Below are 18,105 nucleotides of genomic sequence, written 5' to 3'. Positions count from 1 at the left end.
AAATGAAGATCGTCTCGTGCGCAGTGTGCGTAATTTAATTTTGTCAACATTTGATAGATTTTGACGCCGTACCGACCGGCTGGTCACCGCGCAGGATTTTCTGCCGTGATCTCACTATCTACAATAGATACTTTTGTTAATTATTATTCTGTTTGGAATGACAATTCGAGTTCATTCCGAAGTCCCGTTTTTTGAATAACGCGCCCTTCGGATCTGAAGCCGTGTAATTCGTAAAACGTAAGTCGTAAATCTTAAGTCGTAACGTATTGAAGGAAATGTATTAGTAACTCGTAAAACGTAAGTCGTAATTCGTAAAACGTAACTCGTAATTCGTAACTCGTAAGTCGTATGGCCCTTGAGGAATTCCAGACCCTCGTCACTTCTGGAATTTTGAATGAGGCTTTTTATTTACATTTTAAAGAAGGGTCAAAATAAAAACCTGCCAACCTCGTCACTTTTCCAAAAAAGCTGATGAGAAACAGGGTATTTCTTTGCGTGGCCTAGCTAAAGATTATGCCATATACTATAGTATAGGCCTATGCCGAGTGTATAAAGGTGACGCCGCGTCCAGTGTTTTATCATGCGGTTACTTCGACAATTCAGAGATATTTCTATAGATCAATATCTGAATGGGACCCGTGTCTGGTTTATATGCTGGATGTATACAGAGGTGACGTCGCGTGTGTACTCGGCGTAACGTTCCGCAAACTTCAGTAAACCCCCCATTCACAATAAGAGACAAACAGCGCGGCTGCCTATTGGTCAATATTGAAATACACCACCGGTCGACAGTAAGTAGAATCGCTAGGCCAGTCATTCACCTCAGCTTACTCACACTGTGAACATGCTACCGTGGATTCTCCTCCTGGCGATCTTCGCTGCGCTCCCGCTCCCGCTCCTGTTCCTGCTTCCTGAGGAACGACGTCTTTATGTTTTATGTGTTACTGTTCGTCTCCGTGCTGTCCTGTACTGTTCTGTGTTAATTAATCCGTTCTATTTTTCAGCTTTAACCCGTTCTATTTTTCAGGGCCGATTTCTCTGTCGAATTTCAACGTTTGCTGGAACAAAACTAATGTCCAAAAGCGTCAGCTCCCCTTCGCCGGTCACTTGTCAAGAACGTCAGGAAAGAGTCGGCCAGGAAATAATGTCTCTATGTGCCCTCGCACAGGGAATGCAAACCAGGACGACAATGCCTCGCATCATTATCTGCCTACAGTGTGTACTGAGTGACGTCAATGACTGTCGAATCTATCGGATTACTAAGGGTAAAAGATTGAGTGGTGTGATACTGGTCACCCTTCCGGCAGGACTGTAGTTGTGTTCCGGCAACTAGTTAACTGGCCATTGGTCGCCTTGGTTTTCCGGCAGAACTTCCCTCCTGAGTTGTTCTCCGGCAACTAGTTAACTCTAGTTCTGGCCATTGTTGACCTTTGGTTTTCCGGCAGAACTTCTCTCCTGAGTTGTTCTCCGGCAACTAGAGTGACTCTAGTTCTGGCCATTGGTCGCCCTGGTTTTCCGGCAGAACTTCTCTCCTGAGTTGTTCTCCGGCAACTAGTTAACTCTAGTTCTGGCCATTGTTGACCTTTGGTTTTCCGGGCACTTCTATTTGTTCTCGATCGGCAACTAGTTAACTCTAGTTCGACTCAGTTAGCGCTACTCTCTTTTGTCTTTAGCGATCTGGTAGATGTGTCAGTTATTGATGCTGCCCGGCACATCCTGTAGGTAGGTGAATGTGAGGTGTTGGAGCCCTGGTTTGCGTTCCCCGTGCGAAGGCACGTAGGGACGAGTGTTTCCTGGCTGACTCGTCAGCTGTCGTTCTCGGCACGTGACCGGCGCCGGGGAGCCAACGCTTTCGGACATTAGTTTTGTTCCGTACCAGGTTTTCATCTCCGTTCTCTCTTTTCTCTCATTTCAGGTTGACCTGAAGAAAACGATGACGAAGATGCCAGGAAGACGACGAAGAAAAAAGAAAAGATTCCAGGAATTCAACCGCCGCTGGGATCTGACGACAGCCCGTGAAGACATCACATAAAGCTAAGTTTATTTGTCATTTCTGGGTTATCATGCAAGCCCTGAGGGATAGCTGCTAGGGAAGTTGCAATCAACATACTTCTGTCGTCTCTGATTCTTCTATTTCCAGGTCTACTCAAAGACCTCCGTCAACCCGACATCGAGGCACCACGAGATCCAACACACAAAGATGTCGCAGATTCAACCGCCGTAGAGACAGCCCATGAAGACGCCACCACAGCATCATCAAGCACCAGCCTGAAGAGCCCCGTCAAAACTGAACCTGGCATCACGAATAAAGCTAAGTTGATATATCATTTCTGTGTCATCATAATGGGCCTGACGGTTAGCTGCCGGGTAGATTTCAATAATTTTCAATAATTACCGTATGTACTTCGATTTTTCCGACAATTTCTGTAAATTTGACTACCGATCACACAACTATATCTGTACTTCGATTTCCGATTTCATAATCAAACCCTCTTTCACTCCCAACAGGTAGCTACTGTCTACAAACCAAACACCGGAGTCTCAAAGACCTCCTAACGCCCCCTCCCGAGTACCCTCGCCTCTAACCCCCAACAATCAACATACTTCTGTCGTCTCTGATTCTTCTATTTCCAGGTCTACTCAAATGAACTCAAGTTTCTTCATCCTGGAGCTTGTAGCGAGACTCAACCGTGGATTTCTTCTATGGTGATAGTTTCTACATTGATTCAGGAGCTGCAAACATGGATTTCATTAACATTGATCCAGGAGCTGCAAAGACGATAGTGGATTATAAACAATGATTCAGGAACTGCAGTGACGTTATAGCGCTTTTGTAAACGGGGCCCCTTTAACAGTGTGAATGCGGTATGATTGTGATGGAATTAAATAAATGTGAGTGTGAAATCTGGATATAATCGATATCAATTGATATAAATCAGGCTTTTACCAGGTAATCAGATATTCATCAATATGATGTACCATGTTTAGTAAATACGTAAGGTCCATTCATTCATAGAACAACCTCCTCTAAGTATACCAGCAACTTGAGATCTTTTCTTGTTGTTATTTTAAAAGCATTCTATCGGCTCAGTTAGTAATAAACAAAGAAATAACCATCAACTAAAACTAAATTAAACACACCGAAATATGGCTGATATGATAGAATGTTTTGAATGAATAACTGATGAAAGATCAAGCTTTCATTGAAATGTCCACCGATGATTCACTCTACACGTGAATACTAATTGTTTTATGGATGTGAGGACTTACTAAAATCTGGTATTTGTATTGTGTATTTTATAATTAAAAAGAATGTAAAACATAATTTTATAACATGTTTAGTATATAAGGTTCTTCATTATCATAAAACAACCTCCTCTAAGTACGCCAGCATCTCGAGATCTTTTCTGTTGTTATTTTTAAAGCATTCTATGAGCTCAGTTAGTAATAAACAAAATAAACAAACAAATAACCATAAACCATGGACTCATGAGTTCATGCATAAACCAAAAACAACTAAATTAAAAAAAACATACTAAATAATAACTAATAGAATGCTTTAAATAACTGATGAAAGACCAAGCTTTCATTGAAGTAGCACCCACCGATTCACTTACGTGAATATAATTGTTTTATGGAAGATGAGGACTTAAATTACTAAGGGATCGTTTGTAAAGTACACGCACAAAAAGAAAATTTTTGAAGGTTTTATTTACTCTTTGTTGAAATAGCTTTGCTATATAACTAACTTTATAAACGGTCTCCTACTACGTGACTGACACCTTGACGTGGTGTAGTAGCTTGTGTGCCTCCATATGATCCTGAGAGCTATGCTGGTGGGGGTATAATATCTCCTGGCAGGTTCAACCATACCAGACAGGTCTAGGGGTAGAGGCCAGACGAAGATCAGTCGTTTTCAAATTTCTTTGATGGTTCACAGCAGAAACTTACAATTTGGCGTTGCTTATTATGATGTCCATTTTTTCAATATGTTTTTTTCGTATCTCAAAATTGTCTTCATCAAGGTATAATTGAATAAAATGTTGTTTTTCAATGATTTATAAAATGCTGATTAACTTGTTCATTAAGGTTTTATCGATATGAGCAGTGTGTCCTCGGTCTCATGATGTCATTGTCCAATTTTTTTCGGTTTTTATCGATCAAGTAATATGTTGTTGGAAAATATTGTAAATTATGACAACAGATGATTGAATTTGCAACATTTTTCATTGGATGAATCCTGTAAAGTTTTTCGGTAAACCAACCTAATCAATGTTGTTCGTTTGTTAAACCAATTTCAGACGTATCTGTTTGTAACGAAAGATAATAAAGCTTGTTTAATAGTTGTTTGTTTTGAATCGGTGCTAGATAGAAACAGGGGTCCGTATTTAGCAGGGGCAGTTGCCAAGAAATTTTGGAAAAGTGCCCTTTTCCCAAATATTATTCATAGGGTTATATCTTAGTACCAGTGCCCCTTTTCGGGTTCTGCCCCCTAAATGCTAGCTACAGCCCTGAATAAAGCCTTGTTTCTCCGCAGCCGCCGGGTCATACTGTTATAATCACTTCAGTTCCAGGCTAGCTGCCGGGTCGAGGACCGGCGTCTTTCGAGCTCAAGTGGATCAGGGGCCACGATGGTCGGATGCACCACTGGCACGAAGGCCTTCTCGGTTTAAAGCCAGATCTGGCCGGTTAATCGTCCCATAGCCCGACCCTACCAGTAAACCACCCGCCCATAGCCCAAGGCGTTTTTACGAGCATCCGATTTTTCGTAATCGATTTCGTGAACGATTTGCTCCGATCGTGCCGCGTGCGGTCGAATCGAGCGTTCGTAAAAATGACGATGGTTTTGGCTAATCACATGACATAAACATGGCGACGTTGAGAAAAAGATTGCATCTACGTCAACTACCGGTGCCGCCATCTTGGAAATCAAATCGCTCCGAGCGAGTTGGTCGATCGCAAAAATCGATCGAAAATCGTGTTCGTAAAAACGCCGATCGTGAAATATCGGTGCTCGTTAATGCGTTTCTGCGATCGATCGCAAAAATCGAATGCTTGTAAAAACGCCTATGATAAAATATTAGACTGGTAGCCTGGGAGATAGAAACCGGTAACCAGTCTATATTTCCGTGCGTTACCGCCACCTGGTGGGATTTTAAACCTGACTATGCTGATTAGCACCTAATAGGGACCCTGGGAAGCCGGATGACAGCTGATTGACCACTACTAGTAGACGACCGGGTCAGGTCATACCAGGTCAACAGGCGTCGTCAGTCAGTTCAGATCGTCACGGCGGAACGAAGATGACACTTTCAATCTCAAAGGATTCCTAAACCCGTGGCGCCCCCTAGTGACAGGTGCCGTGGTTGGTCCCCTTGTCTTCAAGTTCTAGGCCAACATCACCGACCGGCCTCTTTGTGTTCTTCGCCCAAGAAAATCGAATTGTGATTTGTGCCGTGCAGCACGGCGCTGGTCGGACCTAATTTGGACCCCAACCCTATCTCTGTGGACCAAAATCTGATCTGATCGGAAAGAGCAATTAATTTGAGAAAAGAAACAGAGAAGGAAGAACCAGGTAAGCGCTAATAAAAGATCACTCACTGAATTTTTTCATTTTAACTTACTATATGGAAGGTGATTGCCAATATTTTGGCATTATTCCTGATCTTGATAGGCCTAATGCTATTTTGCTAATAATGGTACGCTCTGATTGGCTGATTTACGCCGCGCATGCGCACTGAGGTGCGCCACTTAGAAAATTCAAGGAAAGTGTGGAGAACAGAGTTAGAAAAAATAGAGCGGACAGAGTTCGAACCCGAGCCGGAATATTGCTAGCCTCTTTCCACTAGACCACTGACACTCATGGAAGTCTACGGAATGTTTTAACTACGGCACTCGCAACCTAATCCTAATCCTAACCCTATCATCCTAGCTGTAAAACGGACCCTAGACCTCCAGACCCTAACCATATCGAAAGCCTAACCCTAAACCTAACAAAGTTTGACACTTTTCCGTTTCGACAAGGCAGCTTTGGGGACCCGCTCGCGGCCTTCAGATTAGCTGTTAGATTAACTATAGAACTAAGATGAGCTTAAACTGGTCTTAAGTTATTAGGTTGCCGGTGGCCATAGAACTGAAATGAGCTTAAACTGGTCTGAAATCTAAATAACTGATCCCTTGGTGAGGGGATTAGGGTATAGGCCCTGTCACTAAAGTCTCCTGATACTTTTGCGCTTGGCATAAAGTCTGTAAAATTCCAAGTGCCCGGTGGCTCCGTCCTGTGGGATGATCTGGTATTAGGCCTACCCAAATGTCACAAGTTTCATAGTGGAAGAATTTAGGAGTTTAGACCTTTGACCCCCTTATAGACCGGCAGGTCACGAATTATTATCTCTACATCTAGGCCATGTATGTATACTATAGGCCTAGCTCTTATCTCGATGAACTCATTGGTATTCAATGATAAAAAAATTGGTCGTTTCATTTATTTTTTGCTGTCTTAAAATGCAGGAGGTACTTTTCAGACCGCTCTTATTTAATTTTGGTTCTAGTTACACAGTTCAGGATTTAGTTCCACAGTTTTATGAACCCATTTCCACAGTTTGGACTCCAGTGTCCAGTTCCACAGTTGTGAGTTAAATAAAACATTGAAAATGCACTAACTTAAACTAAAAGTTAACTCTAACTCACAACTGTGAAACCAGATCCCGGATCCACTTCCACAGTTCAGGACTCAGTTCCACAGTATTGAAGTCAGTTCCACAGTTCAGGACTCAGTTCCACAGTATTGAAGTCAGTTCCACAGTTCTGAACTCAGTTCCACAGAACAGGACTCAGTTCCACTGAACAGGACTCAGTTCCACTGAACAGGACTCAGTTCCACAGAACAGGACTCAGTTCCACTTAACAGGACTCAGTTCCACAGTTTTGAACTCAGTTCCACAGAACAGGACTCAGTTCCACAGTTCTGATCTCGGTTCCACAGAACAGGACTCAGTTCCACAGTTCTGGATCCAGTTCCACAGTTCAAAATTTGACTCCAATTAAAACATCAGAAATGAACACGAAGTTCAACTGTAACTAGAAACTGGCACCGATGTACAGTACCCGGTAAGTCTTTTTAACATGAAACATAATCATCATTTGTTTCCCGTTTTTTTTAATTCCAGGATGGCAGAGAACAACACCAGCTGTACGCACAACAAGAAAGGCGCGCCGGTTATACCATCGCCACCGATACCACCGGATGGTGGGTGGGGTTGGGTTGTGGCGTTCGCGTCGTTTCTCGTAAACGTTCTCGTCGACGGCGTCTGCTTCTCATTCGGATTATTCATGATCGAATTTATTGATTATTACGGAGAGAGTTTGGGTAAAACAGCAATCGTCGGATCTGTGTTAAACGGAATGTATTTATCTATGGGTGAGTATCACTTTATACACAGTTCAGGATCCAGTCTCACATTTCTGAACCCAGTTCTATACAGTTCTGAACCCAGTTCCACAGTTCTGAACCCAGTTCTATACAGTTCTGAACCCAATTCCACAGTTTTGGACATAGTTCTGTATCCAGTTCCACAGTTCAGGATCCAGTTCCACAGTTCTCTACCCAGTTCCACAGTGCTGTATCCAGTTCCACAGTTTTGTATCCAGTTCCACAGTGCTGTATCCAGTTCCACAGTTCTGAATCCAGTTTCACATTTCGGAATCCAGTTTCACATTTCTGAACCCAGTTCCACAGTTCTGAACCCAGTTCTATACAGTTCTGAACCCAATTCCACAGTTTTGGACATAGTTCTGTATCCAGTTCCACAGTTGTGAATCCAGTTCCACAGTTCTGTATCTAGTTCCACAGTTCAGGACCCAGTTCTACAGTTCAGGACCCAGTTCCACAGTTCAGAACCCAGTTCTACGATTGCAGTCCAGTCAAACTTTGAGTCTTGATTTGAAAATGAACTAATTTTAACTGCAAGTTTTGGAGATAAACTGAACCCTTCATTTCAAAATGCATCCCTGGTAAGTGAGTTGAATTGTTGATATAATTTTTTTTTGGCAGGTCCGGTGGTTAGTGGTCTGGCGAATAAATTTGGTTGTCGCGTGGTAACGATTGTCGGTAGTATTGTTGCGTCGCTAGCATTCTCGTTGAGCGTGCTGTCTCCGAACATCGACGTTCTGATTTGTATTTACGGCGCTTTAGGAGGTGAGTGCTTGAAAATAGTTTTGAAATTCATGAAAATTTTCTGCAAGATTTTCATATGAGAATTAAGAATCTTTGAAGTCTGATGTCTGTTCCATGATTATGACTTAACTCTTTGCGTGCTAACTTAATGAATTTCAAATCGCTAGCCTGTGCTAACTTAATTTAAAAAAATAACGGGTTTTCATACTTCTAGAGGGTCTCTGATGATCTCTTCCGATGGTTTCTGATGATCTAGTAATTCTGGGGTCGTTAGGGCCCCCCAAAATTTCAAAAAATAATTTTTGACTTGACAACAATCAAAGACCGAAGTTCTATAACCAACCAACTTAAGACCAGTCTTGAGATTCGAGACCACTTTTGAGCTGAAGTCTCTCGACTATGGAACCGTACAGCTTTAAACTCCTAAATAGAAAATGCGTTTTTAAAGGAAACTCCTTTAATTTGAGCAAAATGCCTGAAACATCTTTAAAACTCGTTCAATTTTTGAGAAATTGGCGATAAGAAATTTAAGTTGTATGCTCAAAATGAATCAGTACAGTTAGGACCTCCTCCAGGGATGACCCATCTGAAAGGACCCATAGGCCAGTTGCACAGTCGTGACTTAAGTCCGAAAGTGGTCTTAAATCTTAAGACTGGTCTTAAGTTGTTAGATCGGCTATAGAACTAAGTTGGTCATAGAGTGGTCTTTAGTCTAAGCCATGACTTTAGTCTAAGCCCCTGGGGCCAGTTGCACAGTTGTGACTTAAGTCCATAATTGGTCTTAAATCTTAAGACTGGTCTTAAGTTGTTAGATTGGTTATAGAACTAAGTTGGTCTTAGACTAGTCTTAAGTCTATGCCATGACTATGCAACTGGCCCCTGGTCTAGACTGCCTTACTTTTTTCCGCTGTCCCAACACGTCGCTATTAATTCCCTTAATTACCTGAATTGCGACTTAGGTAATTATCAATTCAACCCGGTTTGAATTTGAGACTGGTCAATATCAACAGGGTGCAGTCACTTACTAGGGGACCGGTTCCATAGTCAAGACTTAAGTCCAAAAGTGGTCTTAAATCTTAAGACTGGTCTTAAGCTGTTAGATTGGCTATAAAACTAAGTTGGTCTTAGACTGGTCTTAAGTCTAAGTCCTGTCTATGGAACCGGCCCCTGGTCTAGACCGCTGACTGTTCACTTTCTGATTTTCTGTTTTTTGTTTTTTTCGTAGGTTTTGGATTTGGTTTGATGTATCTGCCCTCGATCGTGATGGTCGGGTTTTATTTCGAGAAGCGTCGAGCGCTCGCGACCGGTATCGCCGTCTGCGGCTCCGGTATCGGCGTCTTCATCTTCGCGCCGCTCGTCAAGTATCTGCTCGACGAATACAACTGGAAGGGCGCCACCTGGATCGTGGCGGGCGTCGTGTTGAACGGCTGCGTCGCCGGCGCGTTGTTCCGCCCGCTCGAGCCGGGCCCGGACGTGCCCGTCGCGGGCGTCGAGTCGCCGACGTCGTCGAGCCCGAGTTCGCCCGAGCTGGACGCGGGCGAGGGTAAGATAATCTACGTGCCAAATTCGGTAGCGGGCGATTCGACACCCGATTGTAGCCCGCACCATCAAGATGACGGTGACGGAGTTGCCTTTCCGATAGCAGACGGCGGAGCGTTCCCGTCATCGGATGATGCCACGTTCCCGTCACCAGATGGAGCCATGTTCCCATTAGAAGCATTTGTCGAAACAAACGACGACTTCAACAAAGACGCGAATCGTCTCTCGGCGCCGAAAAACCCGCTTCTGACGCGCATTAAAGAAGAATTGGGTGGTAGCGCCACCTCGGGCAGCGCGAATAAACTATTCTTGAGCGCCGGGGATATGGTGGACGGTAAACAGCCGCCGGCGGTGGCGTCGACGCGCCGGAGATGTCGCGTACGCGCCGTATCGGAGAACGAGAAGGCGTCGGCGCCGGGGCAGGCTGCGGCGAGCGCGGCCGATCACTGTTTGTTGTTTCGTAGTTGCGACGACGTTTGGATTCACTCGCATCGCTCGTGCCGTGACATCGAGCGCATCGAACTCGACATGCGGCGCCCTCTGTACCGTCGCGATATATTCTACGCCGGCTCGGTCAGTCGTCTGCCCGAGTTCCAGGCGCAGCCGGACGTCGAGTCGTACGTGCGCAGTATCACTACGATACCGGACTTGGCGCTGGATGAGTCCGTCGACGGTACGTCGGAACCAGCCGGTCGGTGCAGGGCCGTTAAAGCGATGTTCGCGGGAATGTTCGATTTTAGTTTACTCGCCAGTTTGACGTTTCTCGTTTACGGATTGTGCTGTTTTCTCTGTATGATCGGTAAGTTGTTAGCTACGGTTGCCGTCATTCTTTAGCAGATGTATAACGTAGTCAGGGTTGCCACTTACCTGATTATCGGGGAATTTTCTTTTCTTCAAAAGAGTCGGGGAATTTTGTAGAAAATGATCAAAATCAAGGAAAAGTTATATTGGGAGAAAAGTGTTTATTTGTTGGAAAACTTGTTTGTAGATTGTGCGTAAAATCAAAGAGTTTCCATATGTGTTACGTAAACGGTATTTGATTGTTTTAATTGATTGAATTCTTAGCAGATAAAGATAAAGTCAGGGAAAACAATGCTCCATGTCATGGAATAGTCAGGGTAAAAACAAGTCGAATGAATGTGGCTGTCCTGATAGTGGTTGCTGAAAAGTCGAAGCGACTCGAAAATTAAGCTGAATTTTGGTGCAGTCCAGTGTTTTACGTGTGATATCGCTGCTATCCTCTCCATAGCAATAATCGACTTTGATGTGTAGTAGTACAGCAGATATCGTAATGAGCGGCTGATTTTGAGAGCATTGGATGCAAAAAGTGAAAGGGTGGCCGCCTGTGGAGAGGGTGAAATTTTTGTGGAGTTAAAAGAGGCAGAGGGACACAGGGAAGGATGCTAGGGTCATAAGATTCTAGGATCCCGGTCGTTCTGTTGAGGTCATCGCAATATGTGCTGAAACAGATTTGTTAAATGGAGGATTATCCCCTTAGAAATTTAGCACATTTTCGGAATCCGTATTTCTTAATGAATATACTGAATATAAAAGATCTTTTCGGTTACTTGCAGGTTTCTTTGTGCCGTTTATTTTCCTGCCCGCCGTCGCTAAGCAACTGGAGATCGATACCGAACGGGCGGCTTTCCTGCTGTCGATACTCGGTATCACGAACACGGTCGGGCGGGTCGTCAGCGGCTGGGTATCCGATCAACCGTGGGCCGATTGTCTGCTGATTAATAACGTCGCGCTGGTAATAGGTGGCGTCGCTACCGTTCTCGTTCCGTTCTGCGTTAATTACCCGTTACTGACCGTGTATGCTTGTGTCTTCGGAATGTGCATCGGTAAGTATCTCGCCCACCAGGTGTCGCTTGTGTGTAGTAGATCATTAACTACTGCTGCAATAGAAGATGCCACTTGTGGCTAGTGAGGATCCACCAGGTGTCGCTAGTGTGCAGTAGGACATCAACTACTGCTGCAATAGAGGATTCCACTTGTCGCAAGTGAGCATCCACCAGGTGTCGCTAGTGTGCAGTAGGTCATCAACTTCTGCTGCAATAGAGGATTCCACTTGTGGCAAGTGAACGTCCACAAGGTGTTGCTGTGTTTAAAACTGCCTGTTAAGTCACGCCATCTAGTAGTGTGTGCCGGTACTGCATTTTTGATACGCTCGCTAGCGTAATGTAAAGAAAACATATTTTCTCGTATAAAGTTCTGTTCATTCGGTTTTTTTAACATTGAAAAATTGAATGTTGTATTTGTGTTTTCAGCTGCGTTTGTGTCGTTGAGATCGATAATTATGGTTGAACTGATGGGTCTCGAGAAACTAACAAGCGCGTTTGGTTTGGTCACTCTGTGTCAAGGTCTGTCCACGTTCATCGGAGCCCCGATAGCCGGTACGTACCCGCGGGGGGAAGGAAGGGACAAGGGCGATGCGATTGGACAACCTCGAAAAATACATTTCCATGATCGGTTTTAAAATTTTCTTTTAAAATACAGCAGCATTCATTCTCAGCCCGTTTAAAATTGCGTATTATATGTCATGCAATCTATTTAGTTAACTGAGTTGTTTAGCCTTATCATCATTAAGGATGTTGCTAGACAGAAAACCCATTATCGCTGCTTTGCAGCTATATTGATTGTTATTATTATTACTATCATCATTCAGGATGTTGCTAGACAGAAAACCCATTATTGCTGCTTTGCAGCTATATTGATTGTTATTATTACTACTATCATCATTAAGGATGTTGCTAGACAGAAAACCCATTATCGCTGCTTTGCAGAAAACCCATTATCGCTGCTTTGCAGAAAACCCATTATCGCCGCTTTGCAGAAAACCCATTATCGCTGCTTTGCAGCTGTATTTATTATTGTTATTTATTTCAGGTTCGTTGTTCGACGCGACCGGTAACTACGACTACTCGTTCTACATGGCCGGCGGTGTGCTGGTCGTCGCCGGCGTCATCTGTTTCCCGTTGCGGCGGATCGCGCGCTGGGAGGCGCGGCGTCAAGAAATCCGCGAAGAGCAAGAACAAGATGAGAAACAACGCATGAACAATCACAGTCAACAACCGTGTTTAGTTTAGAGTTTTATCAGTTTGAAAAATTGCCATCTGAGAATTCCTGCTCTGGAGCAGTTGAGGTTCTTTCATCTAGCGACAGTTGAAGATTCCTGCTCTGGCTATGGAGGATTTTTGTAAGTCCGAAACAATGCCATTTGGGAATTCCTGCTCTTGCGATTGAGGAACGAGGATTTTTACGAGTACGAAATGTTGGCTTCTGATGATTCCAGCTCTGGCGATTGAGGATTTTTGCGAGTTCAAAATATCACCATTTGAGAGAGTTCCTGCTCTGGCGATTGAGAGGATTTTCAATCTATGGTAGGTCGAAATGGATTCTACCTCCGCCAGTCAAGGCAGTAACCGCAGAGATTTTATTGAGTGATGGTGTATTTAAGTGATTTTCCTTAGTTATTGAAATTCATATCTTATGTTGAGTGGTGTGGCACGAGGCCGCGTAATTTGCTAATGTCTATTGCTACTTAGCTTGAGGGAGGGGGCGGATGGAGATGGCCTTGCTCAGTCAGTTTTGGTGGTACATAGGTCCAGAAAGAACGAGCAGTTGAACTATAACTTCGATTTTTAATCCATTTTACACCGTATTGAAGGATGTTTTAGTTCGGACGTCCGTCTGCGCTGGTCCTATTAAGACCTATATCAGGTATTTACTACTAAAACTAGGGGAAAGTTGACCATTATTAGATCCGATACACCTAATACATAGGATACAGGGGGAGAGGGTTTACGTGTGTATTTCTTAATCCTTTCAGTGTGTCTACACCGCAGTGCGGTGTATAAATCAGTGATTGACTTTGCTAGTACACCGCATCACATCCATTGATGTTGTCAGTAATGTTTCGTTATCTATACTTAAAGATGGCAAAAGATGGCAGCGCCTGTCAAACGAATTTAAATATAAGTGACTAACGATACATCGCACTGCGGTGTAGAAGCATTATAGCGGTATTCCCGTCATTCAACTACGGTGGAATTTTTCAAAATGTTCAAATTATCTCCAGCACTTTAGGGTATTAATTAGTCAGCACTGGAAGGGTTAAGAAATATTTCAAAATTCTTGAAAAAAAAACTTGACACTTTATATTCAAGATTTAGAACAATCGGATATTTTTTCGACTGGGATCAAGTCGATTTGAGTTAGAGTTGAAATTAAGCGTAGTATGACATCATGGGGGGAAGGACGGCATCGTTTCAAAACATAACAATCGATATACACATATATCATCCAACTTATCAACGGCGATTTGTATTTATTATAACTTTTTTGGAGGCTTTTTTCGTTTTGTATCGAAATTTGATAATTTACTCCCGAAAAGTGAAAAAAAAATGTATTGACGCCACAGCTTTTATACGAATAACTGCGGATTCGTGAATATTTATGAGTAGGAGGTGATGGTAGACTCTGCTGTACTCGGTGGCATCGGGACTGCTGTGACAGGGTCCCTACGGGGACTGCTGTGACAGGGTCCCTACGGGGACTGCTGTGACAGGGTCCCTACGGGGACTGCTGTGACAGGGTCCCTACGGGTCCCTACGACTCCTCGATTCCTTAAAAACTCCTTCTAAACTGAAAATTCTTTTTGAACGTGCTCGAAACTCCTTTGATTTGGGCAAAAGGCTGAAAATCTTCTAAAACTCCTTCAATTTCGAGAAGTAGGCGATGAAATGTTTTTAGTTTTACAGGAGAGGATTTTTTCTTCGCCCGATTTTTGGCAAATCGAAATTTGTTTACAAAACGACAGAATTATTAACAGTTTACTGAGATATAAACTGATTTAGGAGTAGTCTGCAGTTATTTGGGTTATGAAAGTGATGCAGACGCTTCCTTGAAATATGAAATTTGCTACTTTAACCCTCGTTAAAAAACCAGGAATGACTGATCTGTAGGTGCCTTGCGCGAATATTTCATTCCATTTGAGAATCGGGGAACTCGCTTGCGTTAAGGCCACTGAGGAGTAGAGAATTGAAGAACTCAAAAGGCTTGCCTGAAGGCGTCTTTGAAAAATGCACCATTTCAAGCTTGCACTTGAGTTGATCTGGCGCTGGGTATAGCACAGTCTACTATGTACTTACTACTACTATGTATTTAATTGCATTTCCACTGAATTATCAATCAATTGTTTATTAATTAAAAGACAATCTTTATATTTATTTATTTAACTGTAGAAAATATGTTTTAAAGTATGAATTTGTTTGTGATATTTTTAGCCGTGCAAGGAACAAATGCGCATGTGTGTCGGGGACTGTCTCCCAAGATATTTAAGATATGTTGTACTTAAAATTGGTTGATTGGTTGTAGAACCAAAATGAGCTTAGACTGGTCTAAAGTGGTTAGATTGGCTATTGAACTGAAATAAGCTTAGACTGGTCTTAAGTTTTAAGATTGGTTATAGAATCAAATAAGCTTAGACTGATCTCAAGTTGTTAGATTGGTTTTGGAACCAAAATGAGCTAAGACCGGTCTTAAGTTGATAGATTGATTATAGAACCAAACTGAGTTTAGACTGGTCTTAGAAAATACTGAAAATTACATTCCTGTTACATCACATATATTCATAAAAGAGAAAATTGTTAGTTTTTTTTTTGCCTGACAATAAAAATTCTCAGATGAAGAAATTCTGATGCTGGCAAAAATTGCGATTTTGAAATGAAGATTTGAATTGCATTTTACTGTCAAGAGATGAATAGTGAATTAGTGAAATGAATAACTGTGATGATTATTATTTCACTGAGTTTCATCAGTGGTTTAAATCAACCTCAGGGTCCAGTTACACAGTAGATATTAATCTGCAGCTAGAGTGTTGAGAAGTCTGTAGTAATGAACACATGTGAAGTGTGTGGACGATCAGTTTTTGAAAATGTGCTGATAAAATGTCTAATATTTGGTGTTTGTAGTTCATTTTCAATTAAAAATGTCTCAGGTGAAGCAATGAACACATGTGAAGTGTGGACGATCAGTTTTTGAAAATGTGCTGATAAAATGTCTAATATCTGGTGTTTGTAGTTCATTTTCAATTAAAAATGTCTCAGGTGAAGCACTGAACACATGTGAAGTGTGGATGATCAGTTTTTGAAAATGAGCTGATAAAATGTCAGGTGTTTGTAGTTCATTTTCAGTTAGAAATGTCTCAGATGAAACATTGAACACATGTGAAGTGTGGATGATCAGTTTTTGAAAGTGTGCTGTTAAAATGTCTAATATCTGGTGTTTGTAGTTCATTTTCAGTTAGAAATGTCTCAGATGAAGCATTGAACACATGTGAAGTGTGGATGATCAGTTTTTGAAAGCTGTTTACGGTCTTAAACGTAAATCTATGCTCTGTGTAACTGGTCCTTGGTTTTAGATCTCAAATATTATCAGTCATTGTCTCAACAGATATCACGCCAACCCCGAATTCAACTTTTTAGTTCGAATATACTTCTGCCTGAAAAATATCATGAATTTTCCGAAGAGCGTGATTTTGTTTTTTAGCTGCTGGACAGTTTAATCTCATAAAGATGGCATTAATTAAAATAATCAGAACGAATTAGTCGACCGATGCTATTATGATTAAGAATATATATATATATATATATATATATATATATATATATATATATATATATATATATATATATATATATATATATATATATATATATATATATATATATATATATATATTATTATTAGTTGTTGTCAAGTTTGTTGATTATTATTTAAAGTGATAATGATATTAAAATTATTATTATTGAAATTATGAGTCGATTCTTTAGTTGAAAACTTATTTTCCGATGGTTCTTGAAGCTCGGGGAATTCCATATTTGATTTTCCCCGCAGGCAAATTCGGGGAATTCTGACAGGTTTGTTGAAAGTCAGAGAATTTGAATATTTGATGTCATGTTGTTCTTGCTGGTGACGATTGGCACAAGGAACCTCTTGATAAGAAGAAGCCCTCACTGGGGATATCTTATAATTCAATCAGGGAATTTGAATATTTGATGTCTTGTTGTTCTTGCTAGTGACGATTGGCACATGGAACCTCTTCATAAGAAACAGTCCTCACCGAGGATATCTTATACTCTCAATCGTGGAATTTGAATTTTTAACCAATCAGATGAGACGTGCTATTGATAAAGAAAACCTGCTAGCAAAACAACGTATCTGATTGGCTAGAAGTATAGACTGGTGACCGCTGAGCGTTAACCTGTCCGCCAAAGAAATCAAGGAGGCTTTGCGGCCAGGGTTTGTCTTGGGTACCCATCCAAATTTGGCTCCATTCCACAGGTCGCCAATCAGTGGCCATAAAAAAGAGTCATGAAATAAACTACAGAATAATGTTTTATCATTCAATGAATTTTGTTTATTAATTCACACAAATTACACGATGTGGAATCAGTTTATCCTTTGAAATGCCAAGATTTGAAAAGAGTATCCACGCCTGACTGGTCACTGTCACCACAACTGAGTGGTCACCAGTCACCACACTAACCAGACGAACTTACAAAATCTGATTGTCACTACTGGTGTATGGTCTAGTGGTTCGCATGTTCGGCTGTCAAGAAGGCGGTCCCGGGTTCGCGTCTTGGCTAGGATTAGAGTTACAGCCGACATAGGGTTGGCGTCAGCGTTTGGCAATATCTAGGCATGCGTTTTTGTTTTGGAACACTGCTTGCGTCTAGTTAAGAAATATTGTTTTTTTTACAAAATTGAGGGTGCCTTTGGCCGAAAACTGAGCTATCGTATTGAAAAGTCGGTTGAGAAACGATTTCATTTCCTGGATCCGAAATCTTCATATATGTAGTTTTCAATATTTCTCAGTATAGTTTGGTGTGAAATAGACCCCTTTAGTTGCTGTGAAATAAAGAACTATCCTTGGAAATGGAAGCTGTGACCTCTGACCCAGCAACTGAGCTATCGAAAAGTGTGGTGGTTGAGGTGTAAGACTTCGGTTAATTTTCTCAGCCAGTCACTCGTCTTCAAACATTTAACTTCGACGTTAAAAAATTCAAATTCAGTTTGAATGGATGGTTCAAAATCCGCAGAATAATCATTTGTAGTTGTAAAAAACGCCTAGTTTTACAGGGGATATGAATTGAAACAATTTAATTCTGATAAATTTGTGAGTTTTTTCTGCATGAAATAAGTTTGTATAGTTTTGATAAGATTCTGATATGGACAATGATTCTAGTGACCTTCAGAAGTAGATGATTAATCAATAGTCTCGTGAAATATGTCCGATGTCATTCATTTGTTCTCGGCCAATACGAGGTCACGTGATGCGCGCTTAAACCGGTTCTAACCAGTTTAGCTATTCACTTAGATATGCA

The 18,105-nt window shown here is 41.9% G+C and overlaps 1 protein-coding gene across 2 annotated transcripts; it reads left to right on the top strand.

The window, feature by feature from the left end:
- The first annotated feature begins 5,184 nt into the window (after nucleotides 1-5,184).
- On the top strand, nucleotides 5,185-16,337 carry LOC141906861 (monocarboxylate transporter 12-like). 2 transcript variants are annotated; one of them, XR_012619429.1, is made up of 8 exons: nucleotides 5,185-5,575; nucleotides 7,170-7,420; nucleotides 8,054-8,197; nucleotides 9,402-10,514; nucleotides 11,290-11,559; nucleotides 11,986-12,111; nucleotides 12,605-13,098; nucleotides 15,004-16,337. XR_012619429.1 is itself a non-coding variant. In XM_074796305.1 (7 exons), exons 2-7 carry the CDS (start codon nucleotides 7,171-7,173, stop codon nucleotides 12,802-12,804), a joined length of 2,103 nt encoding a protein of 700 aa, XP_074652406.1. In that variant the 5' UTR covers nucleotides 5,185-5,575; nucleotide 7,170; the 3' UTR covers nucleotides 12,805-16,337. The 2 variants fall into 2 exon arrangements, 1 of the variants encoding a protein (XP_074652406.1); XM_074796305.1 differs by having other exon boundaries at nucleotides 12,605-16,337.
- The last annotated feature ends 1,768 nt before the right edge of the window (nucleotides 16,338-18,105 follow it).

Source organism: Tubulanus polymorphus, chromosome 6 (genome assembly GCF_964204645.1).
Source record: "Tubulanus polymorphus chromosome 6, tnTubPoly1.2, whole genome shotgun sequence".
Taxonomy (NCBI): domain Eukaryota; kingdom Metazoa; phylum Nemertea; class Palaeonemertea; order Tubulaniformes; family Tubulanidae; genus Tubulanus; species Tubulanus polymorphus.
This window is presented reverse-complemented; position numbering and strand designations above follow the sequence as displayed.

Excerpts from the sequence above, each read along its gene's own strand:
- LOC141906861 (XM_074796305.1), top strand. The coding sequence starts at position 7,171 with ATGGCAGAGAACAACACCAGCTGTACGCACAACAAGAAAGGCGCGCCG. Across the intron at positions 10,515-11,289 it reads CTGTTTTCTCTGTATGATCG|GTTTCTTTGTGCCGTTTATT; the intron begins GTAAGTTGTTAG and ends GGTTACTTGCAG. Across the intron at positions 11,560-11,985 it reads TGTCTTCGGAATGTGCATCG|CTGCGTTTGTGTCGTTGAGA; the intron begins GTAAGTATCTCG and ends TTGTGTTTTCAG.